Source organism: Zonotrichia albicollis, chromosome 2 (assembly GCF_047830755.1).
Source record: "Zonotrichia albicollis isolate bZonAlb1 chromosome 2, bZonAlb1.hap1, whole genome shotgun sequence".
In the NCBI taxonomy this organism is placed as follows: domain Eukaryota; kingdom Metazoa; phylum Chordata; class Aves; order Passeriformes; family Passerellidae; genus Zonotrichia; species Zonotrichia albicollis.
This window is the reverse complement of record NC_133820.1, coordinates 39,907,991-39,929,447: the sequence shown is the minus strand read 5'-3', so window position 1 is coordinate 39,929,447 and position 21,457 is coordinate 39,907,991. Positions and strand designations below refer to the sequence as shown.

General features: G+C 42.8%; 1 protein-coding gene across 2 annotated transcripts; it reads right to left on the bottom strand.

The window, feature by feature from the left end:
- Nucleotides 1–1,032: 1,032 nt before the first annotated feature.
- HAO2 (hydroxyacid oxidase 2) lies at nucleotides 1,033–11,008 on the bottom strand. Of its 2 annotated transcripts, none has more exons than XM_005486073.4 (8): nucleotides 10,858–11,008; nucleotides 9,068–9,221; nucleotides 8,311–8,462; nucleotides 7,296–7,579; nucleotides 6,702–6,917; nucleotides 4,802–4,960; nucleotides 3,036–3,105; nucleotides 1,033–1,328 (listed from the first exon to the last, which is right to left on the bottom strand). In XM_005486073.4, the coding sequence occupies exons 2-8, from the start codon at nucleotides 9,196–9,198 to the stop codon at nucleotides 1,273–1,275; spliced, it is 1,068 nt and encodes a 355-aa protein (XP_005486130.2). In that variant the 5' UTR covers nucleotides 9,199–9,221; nucleotides 10,858–11,008; the 3' UTR covers nucleotides 1,033–1,272. The 2 variants fall into 2 exon arrangements, with proteins under 2 accessions (XP_005486130.2, XP_074390909.1); XM_074534808.1 differs by lacking the exon at nucleotides 1,033–1,328 and adding an exon at nucleotides 1,520–2,047.
- Nucleotides 11,009–21,457: the final 10,449 nt, after the last annotated feature.

The window sequence follows — 21,457 nt, the reverse complement described above, 5'->3', positions numbered from 1 at the left end:
GATCTCTGGGCCAGCCTCTTCTCACAGCCGTGTCAGAGAGGTTGCTCTGGACCTTGCCCAGGCAAGCTCTGAATATCTCTGACAATGGAGGTTTCACAAATCCTGTGTTGCAGTGTCTGACTGCCCTCATGGTGGGTTTTCCCCCCGCTGATTTCTGCCTGGAATTTTCCTCATTGCAACTTGTGCCCATTGCCTTTCACCCTTTTACTGCGCACATCCAAGAATTTGGCCTGGATCTTCTCCAAATGAGTAGTAAAAGGCAGTGATGTGATCCCTCCTCCCCCTGCCTTTAGCCTTCACAGGACTGAGCACTCCCAGTTGTCTCATTCTCTTCTTGTACATCCTTGAAATCCATCAACGTGTGTGATGTGCTGTAATTCCAAAGTTTTATCTGCTGGGCTGTCAGTCTGCTGACAAGGTTTATTGTTACTGGAACAGAGAGGAAGGCCTCCATGTGAAGGCCTCTGGGAGATCACTGCAGACACTGTTATCTCTGAGAGAAACCAAAGTCTAAACAGAGAGAGCCAACAGGGTTAGCTTCTTCCTTCTGCCCTCTTTGGGCAGATTTAAAGTGGGATTTATGCAAAAGGTCACCTTTTGGTAGCATGACTCCCACTGCATGTGCCAGGGAAATGGGTATCAGGGAATCTGCTGGCTCCAAAGCAGGGAAAGGCAGGGGGCTGCACCACTGGAAAAAGGAGCTGGCTCTTTCCCCACAAGTGGCACTCTGCTCCACCCCTTCCCTGCTTTGCATTTAGAAGCAGTGGGCAAGAACTGCCCCCACTTGCAAAGGGCAGCTGGGGTGCCTGGCAGCTGATTCACCTTACTTCTATATCTTTTACGAATACATCCAGGAAAAGCCAAGTCTGTGGAAGACAGCAGCCACAACACTTGCAGTCCCAGAGCAGGAGAGGTGTGTGGATTGGGTTGCAGTGAGACTTGCCATGACAAGTGGAAAAAGCAAGGCACAGGGTTTTCCATGTCTGGCTGTCCAGTGTAGAGGAACTTTGGAGGAAGACCCAACATAGGTAATGCTGTGGAACAGCCAGTTTAAAGAAAATGCATTTAGACAAGTAACAACTACCCAAACTGTTGTGGAATTCATTCAATAAAAGCAGAGAACAGCCTTTGCTAACATAGAGCCTTTCCTAATCTCTTCAGAAGTGTCCAGAAGGCCTTATCAGATACTTATTGCACCTCCTTTTTCATCTTCAGTCTGGCTGGGACCTTAGCTTCAGCTGTCTCTGTTTGGTGGGCATGGCAGGAGGCTGATCACAGCCTTGAGAACTGAACCAGGTGCTGGCCGATCTCTGAGACACTGGCACAGCCTGCAATAAATGAAACACTGGTGAGAGGGAAAGGTCTGTGGGTGAAGCTTGGGAGCCCCCCTGCTCTGAACCCCAGTCTTGTACTAGCCAGGCTGAAATAGATTAGTGCTTCAATATCTCCACTCCTCAGCAGCATCATCAGCCTCCAGGTTCAGCACTGGAGTCCCCCAACAAGAAGAGTCAGAACCATGAAAAAAAAAATGTTTTTATAACAAACTGAGCAGGCTCCAACCTGATCCAGTAAAATCAGCAGAAAAACACAGAGAAAAGACAGGGGTTGCTGTGCACCAAATGGCCAGAGGTGAAGATTTGCATTGCCATTTATTTTGGACAAATATGGGTGGAATAGGGATGCTGATTGATAGCTGACTGAACATGAGCCAGCTGTGTACCCAGGTGTGGTACTGGCATCCTGGCCTGTGTCAGCAATGGTGTGGGCAGCAGGACCAGGCCAGTGATTGTCGCCTGTGCAGGGCACTGCTGAGGCTGCACCTTGAATCCTCTGCTCAGGCGAGGTTTAAATTGGATATTAGGAAGAATTTCTTCACAGAAGTTGTTATCAAGGACTGGAATAGGCTGCCAAGGAAGTGGTTGAGTCACCAGCTCTGAATGTGTTTAAAAGACACGTAGATATGGCATTAAGGGACATGGTTTCATGGTGGAATTGGCTGTGTTGGGTCAGCAGTTGGACTTGATGATCTAAAAATGTCTTTTCCAACCTAAAAGATTGTATCATTCAATGAATTTCACAGCCTCAGCAAAAGGATCCCAACCTGCTGCTCTTGCTGAATCCTGTGCCCTTTTTACATGAACTGTAAAAGTCTGCTGGGGAAAAAACCCAGGAATATTTACTGATTGGAAAAGTAACCCATAAAACCACACTGTGGCCAGAGGGATTTCAGCTCCAGTCTCCCAGTCAGTGTTGCTGTCCACTTGAGTTCTACATATCATAATATATAGAATATCCTGCACTGGAAGGAACCCACAAGGATCATCCTGTCCAACTCCTGGCCCTGCACAGGACACCCCAAGGATAACACCCTGTGCCTGAGAGCATTGTCCAAATGCTTCTGGAACTCTGTCAGGCTTGCTGCTTTGACCACTGCCCTGGGGACCCTGTTCCAGTGCCATAACCCTCTTGTCCAAGAGTAAAACTGAAGCTTGCACTGGGCTCTGCAAATTTGCTGTTTGGTGAGAGACTCAAACAGGGCAGCCACAGCTGGGAGCAGGAGTGAGAAAAACAGAGTGAGAGTAAAGGGAGGAGACACAAAAGCTTTTAAAATGTGTAATCCCCTACAGACTGTATTATCTAACACACAGAGAAAAATTCTGCCTCCATTTTTAATGAGCTCTTCATGCAGAAAAAAGATCAGTTGCGTTTCACCTTGATAAACACTAAATACTGAAAAACTGATGCTATCATTCCCAGAACAGAAATTCCAAGTTTTGCTCGGCTGTACTTCACAGTTTTGCATCTCTTTACTTGGGTCACAAAGCTGCTCTAACCTACTCCCTCAGTGCAAACTTCATTGCTGTGACACCTGGAATGCCAAGTGGTTTCACAGGAAGCAGAGAATCTCAAGTATAGCAGCTAGAACCATCACAGCTCCTGTGGATTCCCTTTTTGTCACCTATCCATCACGCTCCTGATTTTACAGGCTTGCATGCAGAAACATCTGTAACACCCATTACAAACAAAATACGCACCAGCTAAGGCCATAGACAAGCGAAACTCATCCTGAAGGATTCTCAAGACTTCCTGAAGCCCTTCTTCACCCTGCACCAACAGAGACAGCAGTCAGGGTAAAAGGAGCCCTGGCACAGAGCAGTGCTGCAGGATGCCTGCACCCTGAGAGCTGGGATAGTCCCTTAAATCCATGCCAATTCCAGTCTCTCATGCAGATGAATGATTAAAATGATGTGATGGATGTGCTCAGTTCATCACAGATTAATTTAGATGCTTTTCCTTTTGGGATACATCTGAACAGGGAAAGAAAACAAAGCTGTTTTTCACTTCTGACATTTTGTAGCTGGTTCTTTTTTTTAGCTTTCAGTTTTCCCCCACCAATGGCTTCCTATTTAAAATGTCAAGCCTTACAATGCTGACAGGTTTTAACAAAGTAATGAGTTTTATATATGTTACCACTCCAGAAACCGTAGTTCACTCAATTAGTAGACTGAATCTTTAAAAATAATAGACTATGTGTTTTCCTCTGTGTAAGTGACACCAAGAAGCTCAAAAGCCATTAAAATGCATAGAAGATTTTGATCTTCCTATGAAATACTGGGGGATTAATTTTTTTTTCTCTTGAATTTTCTTTTTATGTCTTGCAATAATGAATGCTTTGGGTGCAGTCAGTGTTAGCATTGTTTATGCCCTTCCTCTGTTATATACTTTGGTAATGCCACTGAGATACATCTTTAGGAATACTCTATGGAATACAACACCAAAGCACAATTGAATCCCCCAAAATCTCATCTCATTTCTGTTGCCATTGTGGAGAAAGTGCAGGCAACTCACAGGAACACCTTTTTTCATGTTAGGCCCTTTGCTGATATTTACTGGCCCTAAAACCAGTACTGCCAACTCTTACAGGTTTTTTCAGGGGATTCAGGTAATTTCTTGATCAAAGCCTTGCTACTGGAATCCACAGCAATCACACCACTGGACAAGAGTGCCATTTAAGAGAAAGAAAATGTGTCTAGACCACACAAAAAAAGTATCTTTTCTTCTAGAGAAAAGTTTTGGAAGACTCCATCCAGAGTGTAAAAAGCAAAAAAATTAGCAAAAAACCCCCAACTGGTAGAATAATATTATTTTAATTTTGATTATATTATGTTTATCTCCTGCATCAGAGGCCCAATTCATGACTCTGGATCATAGAAATATGCCTGGAGTGGAGAAGCAAAGCTGGACCTGAAATAGAAGTGGAAAACCCAGGCCACAGTGGAAAAGTGTGGATACAGTTTTCCAGGATACAGTTTTGCTCAGCCTGGTCCAAAATGTTTCAGCCATCCATGGGATGGAGCTCCATATGTATTTCTGAAGAATTCATAGCACTGCTGTGAAACTGTTCTACCAAAACCATGTATTGTTCCCAACTATTTGCTGAAAGCAAATAAAATTGTCAGATTAATCTTTCTGGCAAATAAGCCAGCTCCAATTTTCAAAAGCACTGAGTCCTAAAGTATCTTAGCCCCAAACTGCAACATCAAAAAATCAGGTCCCACAAAACAATGCTATCACCTTCAAAATCCCATTGTTCAAAATCCCAGGAAATTGTCAAATTCAGTGGTATTTTTAAATCAGAGGAAGCGTCAGGGTTTCATTCAATTTGGGGTGATTCCATTTCAAATTCAGCAAAATAAAATTAAAAAATATATTCTCCACCAGTGACAACTGTGTGACTTCAGTTGCAGGACTGCTGGAGAGTGTGAGCAGCAGGCATATGGACCCAGAGCTCCTTACTCACCTTGTAAGCCAGGCCCCACAACGCTGGTCTTCCAATAAAGACGCATTTTGCCCCCAGTGCCAGAGCTTTTAGCACATCGCTGCCTTTTCGTATTCCTCCATCGACATAAACTTCCACTCTGCCTCGTACTGCCTCCACAACCTCAACCAGAGCATCAATCTGCAAGAAGAAGCCAGTCTCACCTTGAGGGCAGCTGTTGATTCCCAGAGAAGGAGGACATATTCCAAAGAGACAGGCAGGGATGCAGTGCTTTAGTGGGATACCTTCTCGAAATGAAATGTGACAATGCATCACAAATAGCGCAGCACCAGGAGCTGCGGAATAACAAACATGCAGCTCCATGCTCTGCTTTCCAGACACTTAATGCCATTTTCCAGTGCTTTGCTTATACTGATATTCTTTGCTATCACTTTTGATTAGTGAAAAGCAACATTTTCAATAGATTTAGGAAAGATTTTAAATATAAATTTCAATGGGAATAACTGTCATCAGTATTTTACTTTCATTTGAGACAATGATGAATAATACAGCTGTTTGCAAGAAAGGCTGATGTCAGACTTCTACTGCTCAAACTACCTAAGCTTACACTTCAGCTTAATCCTGGTGACCACCTGTTGAGTGTCTCCCTCTAAAGCATCTGTGAAGGGCTTCATTTGCTATGTAGTACAGTCAATAATTTCCTCCAGGTTAGGTCTCCTGGTTCCCTAAGGTCTTTTCTGAAGAGTTCAGCGTGGAGTAAGCCTCAGATGTTATTGCAGGGCAGCACCACGCAGAGATGCTGGCTCTGGCCCCAAAGGCAGTACAGCCAGGGGCAGGACAAGGCACTGGACATAATTAACTCTCCTTCAGAGCAAACCCAAAAGACTCTTTTCTGCAGTGTTTTATACCTTTTTGCCTTCCTTTAGGTTTTTTTTTTCTGAATTTCAAACTGAGAACCTTCATGCTGAAATTTTCTAGGACTAACTCAGCAAGAGCCAAGATTGGCACTAGAAAAATAGCAGAGCCCAACTAGGTATCTACTGCCTTGTCTGTGTATGTAAAACAACTTTTAAGGTAGAAGAACAGTTTAATGTGGATGCTATTTCTGTTATTATGCCTTTAGCATTGAGTTTATTAAATTTTTTTTATTCGTTATTGTCAGCCGTGACGCAGAATAGAAGAAATTCCCTGGTACCTATTTTTATTTAACAAAAGAAAACCAAGAAAAGAAAGTTCGTAAGATACTGTGCAATGCAGAACTGTAAAATAAGAGCAATTGGAAAAACTGACAGAAGCCAAATTAATCCAGTGAAATACACACATGTCTAAACAATGCATGATTTCTTTGTACAAATTTAAAAGCAGGGGAATTTTTCTCCAGATAAGTTATCCTTTTTCTGGCTCGTGTAAGTCAATAAATTCCCGTTTAGACTTGAGCCTGTAAATACGCAAGCAGACCTCTCACTAAATCTAGCTGCATTGTTTTGCATGTTTCGACAGATGTGAACAATGAGAATACATTATGCTCTCATTTGTACAATTTTGGTTCCAGAGCTTAGTTTTCTTTTTGCTGCAGTGCGCAAAGAGTTTGAGTGTGCTGCACCAGCTCTTGGAGGCACAGGCAGGAACTCTCCCTGACTTAGGCCAGGAGTTTATCTGCACTTAAGTGGGTTCTGTGGTACATACAGAATCCTCCCAAGAAGCTGAGGAAATACTTCAGTGGATAGCCCCCATGCCAAGGTATGGATCTCACCAGTTTAAAGCTAAAGTATATCGGCACACATCCATGGCCACTGGACAAACTCAAGTCCACCAGAAGTGTACACACAAACCTGGGCATAGAGACACCCAGGTTAATGCAAACGTGCAGACCGTAAATGGGGAAAATGTGGGACATCCATTTTCATCCCTTCTCACTTACAGTGGCAGGTCCCTCATCCAGCTGCCTTCCACCGTGGTTGGACACAATAATTCCCTGAACTCCATGTTTCACTGCCAGCTCTGCATCTTCTCTTGTCAAGATGCCTTTGATGATGATGGGCAGGCGTGTCAGGCTCCGCAGCCAGTAGATGTCATTCCAGGTGACCGAAGGGTCCAAGCTGTTGGGTGGCAGTCCATACTCAGAGCAGTCATCTCCCTACAGCCACAATGAAACAGCAAAAGGAAAACTCATCCAGGCTGCAACAATACACAGGTCCCTTGGTGTCTTTCCTTGTCCTAGAACAAATTAATCAAACTTGCCAACAGACATGTTCATCAGCTCCAGAAATGTCACATGTCTCTGGAGGAGAATAATTTCAATGGGGGTGCAGATCAGTGTCTCTGAGGCAGCTGTGTGGGGATTTTGAAGACAGACCCCAGTTCGGCAGGAGGTCAAGCCAGGATGCTGCAGAAGCAGCAGGGGAGGAGATACACCCTCGTACAGCAAATGCCAGGGCAGCAGTTACCCAGTGGTTTTTCTCTCATGTGGTACATGCCAGCGCAGTGAATGAAAGGACAGGCTCATTTTACAAACCTCAAAGGCTCCTTCCAAGTTCTTCACTTTCATGTGGGGAGGAAGGCGGAAGCCATTGCGGACATCATCGCGTCTCTTGCCCGTGTAGGGCAGATCGGCGGTGAGGATGAGGGCCTGGAAGCCCAAGGCCTCTGCCCGCTGGACCAGCTGCTGGGAAGCTGCCCTGTTGCGGTGGATGTAGAGCTGGAACCAGCGGAGGCCACCGGGCGCAGCCGCGGAGATCTCCTCCAGCGAGCAGGTGGAGTAGGTGCTGGCGATGTAGCACGTGTCCATTGCTCTGGCGGCTGGGGGGCATTGGGAAGGAGTCAGAAACAAAGGCATCTGAAGGGTCTTGCCAGGCATCAGACACAGAACCCTGCACTGTTTGCAGAGACCACCCCAACTCCTGATTTCATGTGTATCCTACAAAGCACAGGGCAGCTATGCCCCAGGATTAACAATGACTGTACTTACCCTACACTCTTGTTAGTCCATGGTTAAGAAAGCAGAAAAGGGAGAGGTAATTAACCAAGCTGTGCTTTCATTTTGCATCTGCATTTTTTAAAAAGCATGAATTTTATCTTTATGACTGAGTCCTCTCAGGGATGTACTGTTAGGTCTACTCAGTGTACACAGAAGAAAAAATATCTTGGGATATCTTTTTGTGCAAGGGAGACATTTCTTAACCAGTAACAAGGAATTCACAGTCTGAGTCCCATCCACCACTTTTACAACCCATCTAGAGACCCTAGGACTGAAAACCTTATGTGGTTTTTGGTATGAGTCAGAAATGTGTTCACTGCCCTCTTCTTCGGTTTGCAGCAGACTCCATGGGGCTGATTTTTAATGTTGGTAGCTGGAGAAGAAGGGCACCATCTATACAGCTTCCTATGCAGGGTGTCAGAAAGTGGGAATGGAGTTTGCCCCCTCAAGACTCAAAATTTTTCTCAGTCACACTTCAAGTCCTCCTAACAGCTTCTTGAGGCTTTTCTACAACCCCCTGTTGGTGCTACACAGCACTAGAGCAGAAGAGTACCTCTGGCTGTGCTTTTCTCTCCATCAGGCCATGCTAGCTGGTGGAAGCCGGTAGGGGCAATTCCTACAGGAAAGCTGATCTCAGAACCCAGGATTTTAGTCCTGATGTCCATCATGGATACGTCCCGCAGCATACGTGGCCGGAAACGAATTCTGTAAGGCAAAAAATCTCCTTCAGGATAGAAGATGTTCAGTGACTTTTCTGAAATTTCATGGAAACCAGGTCTTCGTTTACCACATAATTTCTGCCTCTCCTGCCTCAGGTCACTGTGTCTTGTTTTCTCACTCTCCTCCCTCATATTCCTTTTACTTGCAGGCAGGCTGAGTCCTTCCACCTCACCATTCATGTGTCTGTCCTCACTGTACCGTGTGCCTGCCCTCAGGTTCTGCAGCATGTTCCCCAAATCCCAGCCTGCTTGCACATAGGCTTCCTGCTGTTCACCAAGAGCTCCCTGTTGCAACTCATTCTGTCAGAGCTGCTCATGCTCTTTCCTCCATAGCACACTGTACGCTACCCTACCCTACCCTACCCTAGCACCTGCCTATACCCTCAGCATCCCTAAAGCCTCATACAACCCGTGTCATACTCAGGCTGGCATCAGCACACACAGTGCACATCACTCAGGTTTTGCATTTAGCTTGGAGACCCCCTGGAAAGGACAAGGTTTTAGGTTCCTTTGCTTGTCAAGTCCAAATACTTGCACAAAAACAATTTAAAAGGTCCCAGTATGACTCCCTTCATTCCCTTCTCACATTACCTTTTATATGCCAGGATGTTTTCATCTCGTGTGGAACAGTCGTCTGCTCCAGCTGCAAAATAATCCCAAGCAATCTTGGGCAAATACTTCTTAGCATAAGCTTCAAAGTCAGAAAGACACACCATAGACATTGCTGAGAGAGGTGTAGGGAACCCTGAAGAAAAGAATGACATGGAGCAGAAATTAGATCCCTGAACTGTCATTCACTCTTCCAGGGGCGCTCATGTCACTGAAGGCAAAACTTGGAGCCATCTATTTTATAGAAGAACTGCTGAGTTGTCTCAGTCTGTCTTGCACATTGGTCTATGAATCCACTACCCCAGTATGAGGAAAACTTGCAGATGCAGCCATGAGAGCAGGAGGAAGCTTGCATCTCTGTGCCTCTCTTCATTCTGTTTTAAACAGCAGCCTGAAGAGGATATTTTAGGTCCTCTGCTATTTCAATTGTGTAATTCTGTCATAAGTTCCATCTTAAAACAAGCTGCATTATTTGTTCCACTAATTCTGCTCAAAGGTTGTCCCAGAACATAATTTGTCAGATTACCCCTAAGGACGACACCGTGACTGAACAATTAGTTATGGAGCACAGGGATGGAATTCAAGATCATGAAATCTGGAAACAAGTAAATACAGAGTCTACATGTAACCTGCTCCAGGATGAACACACTGTAAAACTATGTCCAGACTCTGAGAGTAAGTCACTGTAGAGGCCAGTGCTGTGGAAAAAACAAACAATTTTCTACAGATCTTCCTTTCTCTTCTGTAACAAATACTTTCTGGGTGTTTGCATTACATGCTGGAGCACTGATACATACTGTAAAAGGAATATACAGGATTTGGACAAACCATGAGAAAACACTGGCAAAAATCAAATTCCACAATATGAAACATATTTCTGAGAACTAACCTCAGCCTTTCAGGGAATGGAAGTGAAGCTGTGTGACCCAGATGTCTAATCAAACCAACATAAATGCTGCCCAGAAAATGCCTGGACTTACATACTTTTGAAGAAGGAAGAACTGAAAGCTATGCAAATGAATGTTTTAGCAAACCATGCCCGCGTGTGCAGAAACATGTACAAAACACAGACAAAGTCAATTTTCTAAATTGTTTGTTGCAATTACTTCTGCAGTCCTGATTAAAATAAGTATTTAGCAAGATATGTGGAAACATGAAATTTTAAAACAGCTGTGGCTTGGTCTGATTACTCTAAAAAATATACAGGAAGAAGTAAATATCCTAATTTTCAGGATTAACCTCCCACCCCAGATTAGCAAGGGTTGCAATCTTCACCCAAATCAGCCCCACGTGTCCCGTGTTGGTCACTTTTGGCACAGATGAAGACACGGGTTATGTACACAGACACAACCTGTCAAACTGCAGGCACCCTGCTTCTCACTGTCTGAAGTACCTGTGTTTGCATTTGAGAATTAGCACTCACAATTCTCTGCTAGTAAAGACCCCAGGATGAGGAACTCCTTGGAAGAAGAAATGCAACTGATTTCTTCAGGATTGTTCAGTCTGCTCTGACAGCCATCAGGTAGGAGGGGGTGCAAGGATCCCAAGTCTGCTTTCTCTGACTTTGAGAATTGTGCTGATAGCACAAGTCTTCATAAATTGTGACATTCTTTAAACCATCTATCACAACTTCTGCTTTTCTAACTTTTAGAAAGGTCAACATCATCAAGCACGATAAGATAAACCAAGTCCTCTCATGGCAGAACAAACAGGAATTTTAAACAACCCAGCCCCAGTCCTGTCTTCCGATTCAGACCTCAGTTCAGACTTACTTTGGGTTTCAGGGAAAGCTGCAGGGGGTGAGAGCCTCTCCTTCAAGATTGCCTGCAAACGGGATTTTGAGAAGGTCTTTTCACTGAGTAGCTTCTGTTTCTTCTGCAGTAAATAAGCAACCACCAGAGATTAAAGCTCAATCCTGTGGTAAACTTTGTACTGTTTGTATAACACTAACTTTGTTTTGCCATCAGGAGATTAAAAATCCCTCCTAAAAAATGCATCACGTTGTCAGCATTGCGATTGCTTGGGAGCTGAGATCTTCGGCAGTGGCTGATGGCTCTGCATTCACTTAATAAAGCAACAGTATTTCAGTGGGTTTAATGAATCTCTAAACTGTTGGTAACTTGTTGCTTCATCCTCCCAAAATGATGCTTCACAGACAGTGTGAGTAGTTACAACTCCCACCTACAAAGCCTGGATAATTTACTAGCATGTGGGAGATGTTTTTTGCTTCCTACAGTGTATAAACAACTAAAATACCTTCTCTCTTCCTCCAATTTTAAGGGCCTGTAAGTGGTGTCATCAGGACAGAGGTAACAAAATTATATTTATTTAAATTTCTATTAATTTATTAAATGTCTAACAATTTATTATATTGATTTAAATTTCTAAGATGTGAAAAATAAACACTGGACAGTTTTATTTGGCTTTTAGATTCTTTTAGCCTTTAGGGTTCATGCTTTCAATATTTCTGTGCAAGTATGAGAGCATGAAGCTTCCATTTTTTGCTAACTGAGAAATGAGATACTACAGTGGCAGGTGCAGAGGACAAGTCAGAAACTTGTTAAAACTTTCCCAAAGTATTGTTGGCCTCCCAGCTCAAGCAGCCCAGATGGGGGAGTGAATGAACTGCTGTGGTGGGAAAAGCTGGAAGCTGAACAGAGCTGCAGTGCCATGGGCTAGCATTGAACTGTCTGGTCTGGTGCAGGAGAGCAGACCTGACATTTGTGACAGCAGAAATTGAAGGTCACTGACACCATCTGTGCAGCTGGAGTGAACACCTCTTCTTTCTGTTAGATGCATTCACAAGATCCTGCCTAAATTCAACCAGTCATGGTTGGCTCTACTACTGTCTCTTGTAACTTTAAATTCAGCCTTCAGAGCTCATTATCTGCTGGCAGCACTGTGGAACTGGCTTCTGGCATGGATAGCTGTGGGTAAAGGTGTCATAAGCTAGACAAGGTGCGCACATTTAGCTGAAATGCCCACAAGCTCCTTGGTTTTCTTCCCTGCCCAGCACAAGCCATAGGGCAGACAGCCTTTAGGTCTCTTCTGAAAAGAGCAAAGTGTATGTTCACAGCCCAGGGCATGCCTGGGAAGGCAAAGAAAATCTTACCCTGGTTCTTCCTCCACTAGATGTCAGGTTTGGGTCATATATTTCAATATCTAGGTTGGTAAAAGCAATAACAAGAGTGCAGTACTTGCTGGCCTGCACTGCAAGGCACTATGGCCTTAAAACTGCTACAATCATATCACCAGAGTACTGCTAATATGTTTGGAAATCTTCACTCCCTGTGCCTTATTTTTAACATTTTTTGGTGCACAGCACAGCAATAAATGTAGCTACATCTAGTCTGGCATGATCTTTGGTTCAGCCTACAAGTCATCTGCAGGGTCCTCTGTCATATTTCTCATTATGCTGATCTCAGTGCTTCCCTACTTTAGGGATGCACATTGCAGCCAATTCAGCAAACCATAGAGTTTATGCTTTCATGATTATCATAATTTTACATGAATTAAAAATAGTCTGTGACTACTGTATTTTGGATCAGAAAAGGGGGAAAATCTCTGTGTTTATGCTGTGGCTTTTAAGAGGCTGTACTTTGCATCTAGATATATTTGCTTCTTTCAGCAATGGACTCAATTCAAAGTAGCAGTGACTTCTTGTTCCCAAAGTAGTATTTTCTCTGATAGCAGTAATACTCCTGATTTAGCTATGAAGCTGTAATCTGAGGAATCCAGAATTTGCCACAGAGATAATATCTTTTATTATAACCCCTGTATATACTTGAAAAAAAGTGGACAAGTTTTAAAATCCTGGAGCCTTTTCATTGGAGTATAGTAAAAACCTTACAAAGACCCTCTAAAAACTTTGCTGGAAACCTAGCTGTCTTCTTTTAAAAACCAAAGAAAATAGTGTGGGAAATAATTACACACATCTGGTCCATCCTTGCAGGTAGAATTTTGTCAAGCAGTCAACAGGCAAAGCTTGATTTTTGCACAGGTCTGTGTAGCTGGGCTTTTGTAGCTGCTTACTTTTCAGTGCTAACACTGTCAAAGGCTCATGAGTCCAACAAAAGATCCTCTGTAAATCAGTGCTCCAGTTCCTATTACAGTCACAATGCTCCTTCCTCCAGCTGGTTGTATTTGTTTGCTTTTCACAGATGGCAAATCACGATGGGTCAAGCTGACATCTCTCTCCTGATGCATCCACTAGTGCTCAGTTCAGGGTGGGACTTCAAAACACTTTGGTGAAGAATCTGGTGAACTCCAAGCAATGTAAATAATTCAGATCACATAACAGTTTGCATACAGTCACCACTGTTTCTCCTTATCAGATGTCTTTCTTGGGCATATGCCTCAAGTGCAGAAGGCCAGTTATGCAAGAAAGTTTTCCCAAATTGAATACTTAAATAGCCATCCCTCTGTTACAGGTGGAGAGGGCAACAAATTTTATATTTAATGTTGCCTAACAGTTTTGATTATAAGATCTGTTTTTCAGTTGCTTTTAATTTTTTCATATTTTAATCATTCTAGGCTGAAATTTTCCACCCTTGTTCTCTGTGTTGGGCTGAATTTTTATTTTGGGAACATTTCACTGAAAGTTGGTCAGCAACTTCCAAGAATGAGGTTAGTGAAAAATATGGTTGGCCCGTGCTGAAAATATCTTACAGTGGTTTCACTGCAGTTCAGTGCTTCATGCAGGGGCTTGAAATTAGCAGGTTTTGATCCCTGGAGACATCAGCCGGTACTTGGTGGCCATATGAAAACCCTGTCAGATCTGACCTAGCTGTAAATCACTGCTTTCCACTTGCACATGGCCTGCAGAGCTTGTCTGAAACCCAGATGTTGTCTTTGCTGAAGACTTGCCTGGTGCAGAGCATGCTGGTGCGGCAGGAGCTCAGCCCCAAGTACAAGCAGAGAACTGGCTGTGCCCTGCTCTCCCTCACCCTGTGCTACCCAGAGCTGGATGCAGCCTTAAACAGCACTTAAACAGAAGGGAAGGAGGAAGAGGAGGAGAAAAATAATGGCTCAAAACAGGACCTACAGGACAGCATCCAGGGACAGGCAGGGAGGGATGTGCAGAGGCAACAAGGCCAGAGACAGAGCAGGTGGGAACAAAACAGACAGAGATGTTCTGGGATGGCAGCGTTGCAGGGGGATAAAAGGATCAAGAGAAGGGGATAAATTTGGGAAAGAGGCAGAAGGGGATGGCCTATGACACACTTTTCTAGTGTTCTAGGAGACTACCAAGAATTTGGCTGCTCTTTCTGCAAAACCTCTGCCTCCAAAAACCAGAAAAGAACTTGATTTATGCTCAGCATTCATCTGAATTTTTTGTGGTATCCTTTCTTTCATCTCATCCTTACAATTTCCTTTTTCATTCCTCCTTTCCCTCCCCCTAAAAAACCCAGAAGAATTCAGGAGCTTGCTTCTGTCTCCTACTGTGGAGGTCTGTTCCACTGTATTTCTTCAGATGAGGAAGATCCGGAGTGCTTTGTGGCACTGAAGAAAGATAATGCAATGTTTTCCCCTGGTTATCTCTCTCCATAAAAGACCTGGAGCTGTAAACTATGACCCCAGCAAGTGCTTGGATAAGTCCAACAGGCTGGGAGGAAAGACCACATCACTGTTTGATGTAGGAGACCCAGGTGGGTCATGTGAGGAGGGATGACCTGCAGATATCAGGGAGGGTGTGTGCAAGCACAGTCACAGGTTGAGCAGACCATAACAAAATATTTTTAAAAATGGATTTCAGAGAGCAGATGCAAAGTTATTGAACTATTGCTGGGAAATGCTGGAGGACACTGACTGTATATTCTCACTATGGAAACATACAGCACCCTTCAGGTATGTATCTAAGACTACTGTCAGTCAAAGAACTCCACAGATAAGTGCAACTTATAGCCTTTATGAAAAGTTGGTGTAAAGTGTGAGGTGAGCAAGAACAGACTGGGGAGGAAGATCTGTGGAAGCTGCTTCCCAGAACACCCTTTGGTTCTCACCAGCTGCTGCCAATGCTGTCTCCAAAGACACTGAGCTCACACAGGGTGGAGCAGCAGAGGAGCTCAGACAAGACTCAGCTTGGGGTTTTTCCCTTGTTTTCCATGGACAGTTGTTCCTCAGGGAGTCAGAGGCAGCTGGAAATTACATTTATCATGACATACCCTGACATATATAATGATAAATGTAGATTTAGCTGTGGATTATTTTGTCCCTAGCCTTACCTGGCCTGCTGGGCCAGCTTCTGTAGGTGTGGCCTTCCTTCTTTGCCTTGCTTTTAAAGTTCCATGGTGCTAGCAGTGAAAGCAGTAGCTTGCTCAAATTCACAGAGCACATTAAAAACAGAAACAAGAGGTACCTGGGACCTGCCCCTGTCTGAGTCAAAGGGTGCTCTGCTCTTGATGTTCCCTTTCCATTTTATCAGCTGGAAAAAGTCCTGGTAGTTTCTACTTGCAGTGGGAGTAATCCTGCTATCTGCAGCATCATTTGGGAATCAGTGAGGATTAAGTCATTGTCAGCCACTGGATAACATTCACAGAAGAACAGAAAAGTAGGTTGGAGAGGAGAAGTCATCCAGTCCACTCCTGTTCCTGAAGTCAGAATTAGCGACACCCATGCCTGTCTGCACTCATGGAGATGCCAGTTCCTCCAAAGAAAACCAGTTTCATCAATTGACTATACAATGAAAATTTACAGATATTTCATCTGGATCTCTCTTCCTGTAATTTCACTTATTTTCCACCCATAATGGGAACAAAAAAGATTCAGTCCCTTTCTCTTCATGTCTATTTTTAAAATATTTAAAGTTCATCAGTGGGCCATCCCCTCTATTGTCTCTTTTCTAAACCAAGTTATGCAAATTCCTTTGGCTTTTCATCATGAACCATATTTTCTAGATTTCTGGTCATCCCAAGTTCTCTCCTCTGACTCTCCAGCTGTTCAACATCCTCCCTTAATTAAAGCACCAGGAACTGGACATGATCTTCCAGCTGAGTCCTCTCCTGGCCCTCATATGGAACAAAGGAGACAGATTTTGCCAATACTACTGTTTATTCAGCTGTGATGATACAATATTTTTGTGTTCATTACTCAGCAGTATGTTCCTTACTTATTTCTTCAGATGTGCCAGTCCATCCTGGAGATGAAGAAAGGAGACAAACACTTTTGTTCATCTCTTCCAAACAAAGAAGTAGTCTTATCTCCTCTTCAGCTCGGATAAGAGTCAGGCTAAGGGTAATAGAAATCTCAAATCTCTGAGATCAACCACGTAGCAAAGAACTCTCATTTTTGCTGAAGATGTTGAGAGGTGGCAGATGACTTAAAAAGACTCCATCCCAAATACATGACAGAGACACCCTAATACATCCTGGAAGTCACCTCAGAGAAAAAGAGGCAGAGAAAACTGCTATGGTGTAAAGGAGGTCTTTGAGCAACAGTGTCATGAACAATCTCTATCATGACTGGTCCACCTCAGCCTTGAGATTTCGTGGTGCTGGAAGGGCAGATTAATTAAAAAGTTAGCAATAGAGATCTCAATAATCAAAGTAAGTCTGAATATCAAGGACTACTGTCTGATTATATTTTTCAGTCTGTATTGCTCTCAACTGCTGAAAATTGTACAAAGACAATATTTCCTTAGCTTGCTTCTTAGAAGCTATGAGACATGAGACAATGTTCCAAGCCTCACTAAAGTTAAAATAATCTGTCTGCTTTTCTTCCTTTGCCACAAGTCCCATCACAGGAACATATTAGATAGGTTTGGTATGATTTGTTCTTAATAAACCCACCCTGGTTGCCCCTCACCTTGTAGTTGACTTCTGGAGGCTCAACTATTGCTTCCCCTGCTCCCTCATTCTTAAAAAAAAAATGTAAGAGGCAACGGATTCATCTCTGTACCTCACAGTTTCTCAAAAAGAGCAGCTAATAGTGCTGGCATCACTTCAGACAATCTTCCCAGTATCCTAGCAGGAATTTCATCAAGTCCAGCTGATTTGAAAACACCCAACATATCTAAGTCTCTTTCATGATATTGCTTGGTCTTGCAGCAAATTGAAAACACTCCCAAACATCCTTAGCAAAATGAAAGCCCCAGACAATAATTTTGGAATTAAAATATTCCCCAACAGGCTGGAAAACCCAGGTAGCTGGGGCAAGCTGATGGGTGTGGAAAAGGCCAGGTTCAACATGGGTATCCTTATGAGATTAAAAGATGGGGAAGTTCTGAATCCTCAAGAAAATCATAATGCAGAACATGCAAGTAACCCAGCAGGCAAAGGAGGACAAACATAATGAACTTTATACAAGATGCCAATAACAGAACCAAAGTAGTGCTACACTGACTTCCACATAGCATGTGAAATCTCAGAAAGGAAATAGGGAAGCAGAATGTTTGATCCAAAATGCAGATGCCAATCAATCATACGTATTGGATACCTGAAGCAAAGAAGACAATTAAAGGGACACTAAACCCAGGATATAAAATACAGAGATAAACTGTGCAGGAGGCAGAACATTGCTCTGCCTCATCAAAGGCTCATCAGCAAAAAAAAAAAAATTTGCAAGTTCACCATCTCAAGTTACATGAAGTCTGTGCTGGTTTAAATTCCAGGCCTAAATAGAAGATTATTGTTATGATAGATAATGTTACTGACCCAGGATAGCAAAATGCCCTGAATTCAATACACTGTAAGAAATCAGAGAAGCAGGAAAAACAGTAGCAATGGGAGACATCAACAGCCCTCCTGTAGATTGACAAATGTCATGCGAGCAGATGAAAGAGAGATGACATTTTTGGGCTCTGTCAGCAATTATTTCATGGAGCATCTGGTCTGAGCCCACAGGAGCAAAGGCAGACCTCAGCTTTGTGGCTCCAGCCCTTCTAATGGCAGCTCCACTCTGTGACAGTGACCACAGAGGGCTCAGCTTCACCAGCTCTAGAGGAGCACTGCAGGCCAAATACGCCAGTGCCATTGTCCTCCACTTCAAGAAAAGCTATGCAGGAATGAGGGAGCTTGTTAAAAAGAATCTAGAAAGGTCAACAAAGAGAAATCCTAGCAAACAGCATGGAAACTTCTGAAGAACACCAGACTGGAAGCATAACACCGCTGCGTATGACCTATTGAGAAAGGCCGGAGAATGGATTAAAGGAGGCCAGCACATATGAACAGCCAAGTAAGCAAGTTTATTAGCAGCAAAAAGGCAATTTCCAAAAAGATGCCTATTGTATCCAAACCAATAAAATGAATAGTGTTGTCAGGCAGATTAAAAGCAAAAATCCTAGAAGAGTTTGAGGAGAACTAGCTAAGGAAATCAAAACTAGTACTTCATCAAAAATATCTGGAGAAAAATCTTGCTAGGGGCTCTGCATGGCCAACTAGTGATTAGACAAAAATCAGAGACAAGCCATTCTGCAGTGTTTTTCACTGGGAAGAAAAGGGAAAAAGTTTTCATATGGGGGAAAATGCAGAAGATACATCTGAACTCAAAGTAATTGTGGATAAGATTGTTTCAAATAGACAAAGTGAAATATTTATTACAAGCTGCTGGAGTCAGATGATACCAAGGACGAAATCAAGGATGGAAACCCTGAATTACAGTTCATGGTGTGCAGCCTTCCATTTGGAACTTCTTTGGGACCTGAAGACTGAAAGGTGACATTTATGAAGCCAATCTTTAAAACAGATCCTGGGGGACATCTGGGGAAACACAGCTCTTATGTTTCATAGTACTTTCTAAGCCTAGAAATGTGAACAGCACAGCTCCAGAAGACCAGGGCGTGCTTGTATCAGAGGGCAAATTCTGCTGTTGACAAATCGTTAGCATTCAGTAGAGAATTCATTCTTCATATGTGGAGAGATAGAATAATCTTCAAGTGAGTAAAAATCTTTGTGTAAAGAGAAGTCTTCTCTGAGAGCTTTCCTTGCATATCTCTGAAAGGATCAGCAGCAGATTGTCAAAGTCAGCCCTGTAGACAGAGTCTGCCTCACCAAAGCCTGATAAGTGCACTAAATAGCCAGTGTATAAGAAGGAAGTTTATGAAAAAGAATTAATTGAAACAAAGGAAACAGAGAGCAGCAATACATATTTTTCAGAGCAGATGTCTCCAGAGAAGCTGCACAAGGATTTGTGCCAGAGCTAAAAGTATCCTGGATCAAAGCAGGATAACAGTTTTCATAGACCTCTTTCTTACACAGAATCCTAGAAATTTGGGTTGGAAAAGACCTGTAACGGTTCCCCCAGTAGAATGCTGAGGGAAATGTGTCAGAGACTGTCAATACAGTGTCATCAGCCCTTTGAGTGACCAGTCCAAGGCAGCATGGTGTCTACATTCAGGCCAGGAGAAACAAGTCATACAAGAGTCATCCTCTACCTTACCTGCCCATTGCCAAAGGCCCCCTTGCCATCAGACTCTTCAGAGTTCCTTCTTGGTCTAAGTGTGCAATAGAAGGTACTGAGATGTCTTCTCTCCAACTAGACTTTCCAACAACTCCTCTATTTTGCATTTTTAAACAAATGGAGAGATGAACATTCTTTATAAATGAGATGCAAATAAAGGTTTTAGTTCACATCTCCTTAAATATTGACAAATATTCCTTAAATATTGACAAATATTTTAACAGTTTGCAGCTCTCTAGGCACAACCACACTTCTTTGTTAAGCTTGCATTAGGATCAGTTCTGCTGTTCAGCCTGTGTTTCCTATTCAATTTCGTCTGACCATGCCAAGGTGTCATCAATATAGTTCTAGTCCTGGGCTCCTTTCTGCTTTGCCATCCATCTCCTTCTTCATCCAGATCTTCCTGTTTTCTTCATATTTAAATATAGTCCTTATAGGGAAAAAAAAAGGCTGTATACTTGCAAACTATCCAAAATTATGAGTCCTGAAGTAAGAGAAAGAATTCCTGGGGTTTTGTTTGTTTTCTTGAATGGATTTGTCCAATTTGAGCTCCTCTCCTGCTAGATTTTTAAAGAGCTCTTTAGAATGTAATATCTACTAGAATGAGAAATTTGAATGACTGCAACATTTCCAGTGAGGTTTTTATATTTTTTTTATGTTCACCATTTATTTCTCATCATTTTATTTTAGGGCAAATGAAAGCTGGGAGAAAAAAAAAGGCAATCAGTCTTATTTAATTAAGGGTTATCATTCCCTCTGGTGAATTTGTGGAGAGTGGGAACAGAATAAATTTCTCTTCATTTCCTCACTGGGAATATTAAGTGCAATGCAGCTAATTTGTCTGTGAATTAAATTTCCAACTCCTTAGGGCTGCTCTTATCTTTTATTTTACTGTAGCAGGAGAAGATACAGTACTATGCTAACTGAGATATAGTGGAGAAAATAAACTTTGTATTCTGCTTGCTTTTTCTGGTATTGAATTTCTGTAACAAAGAGAAGTATATGCAGAAAATAATATATGTGATTGCTCTAGGAATCAATTTCTTATCAGTCTTCTCAGCCTATTGAAAAAAAATCCTTTAGACAGAACACTTACAACAAAGTTGAATCATTATTTTGCAAATGTAGCATTCTTTCACCATTTACACAGATTTCATGCACGTCATTTCTGCTGGCTCCTATTAGCAGGGAGGGTCTATGGCAGAAGGTTTAAAAGCTGCCCTTTCCAAAGCCTTTTCATGGAGGCCAGAGCCTTGGCAAGGTTTGTGTGAGGGGCAGGTGTAAGAGCCTGTGAAAGGTTCCTCAGGCTGGCCTGAAGGACACCAGAACTTCTTGCTGTGCCTTGATTCCCTGCAGCACCTCCTGCTCTGCTCCTTCCAGAAGCAAGGGCAGTCCTGTCTTCCAATCAAGGAGCTGTCCCAATGAAAAGGATTATTTCTTGAAAGTAAAAAAAACCTTACAGTAAAAAGGTTCTAATCCAGCAGAACAACATATCTACTTGGAAAAAGAAGCCACTGACAGTCCTGTACATTCATCTTCTCTCCCTTTTTCTGTACTGAGATCTTCGTAAGTGTTCAATGGATTTTCCAGCTGTAATGTTTTGGAAGCCTGAAGTTTGGCCCTTGCCCTGTTAGTTTGGGTGTTGGTGGGAAATGTTTCTGCCGCTGACATCTTTTCATGAAAAATACTTTCTTTAGGATTTTTCCTCCTGAGAAGCTGAGAGGAACAAAATGTAAACAATGGTTATCTGCTGCTGTGGAATGCAACCGGTGGATCTGTGATTGGTCTCATAGAGTTGTTTCTATTTAATGGCCAATCACAGTCAGCTGGCTTGGACTCTCTGTCCGAGACAGAAGCTTTGGTTATCATTCCTTTCTATTCTTAGCTTAGCTAGCCTTCTGATGAAACCTTTTCTTCTATTCTTTTAGTATAGTTTTAATGTAATATATATCATAAAATAATAAATCAAGCCTTCTG

Coding starts and splice junctions, on each gene's coding strand:
- HAO2 (XM_005486073.4), bottom strand. CDS start 9,198: ATGTCTATGGTGTGTCTTTCTGACTTTGAAGCTTATGCTAAGAAGTAT. Junction 6,918..7,295: donor ACTTGGAAGGAGCCTTTGAG/GTTTGTAAAATG, acceptor TTGTGGCTGTAG/GGAGATGACTGCTCTGAGTA. Junction 3,106..4,801: donor TGTGGGGCCTGGCTTACAAG/GTGAGTAAGGAG, acceptor CTGTTGGTGCAG/GGTGAAGAAGGGCTTCAGGA.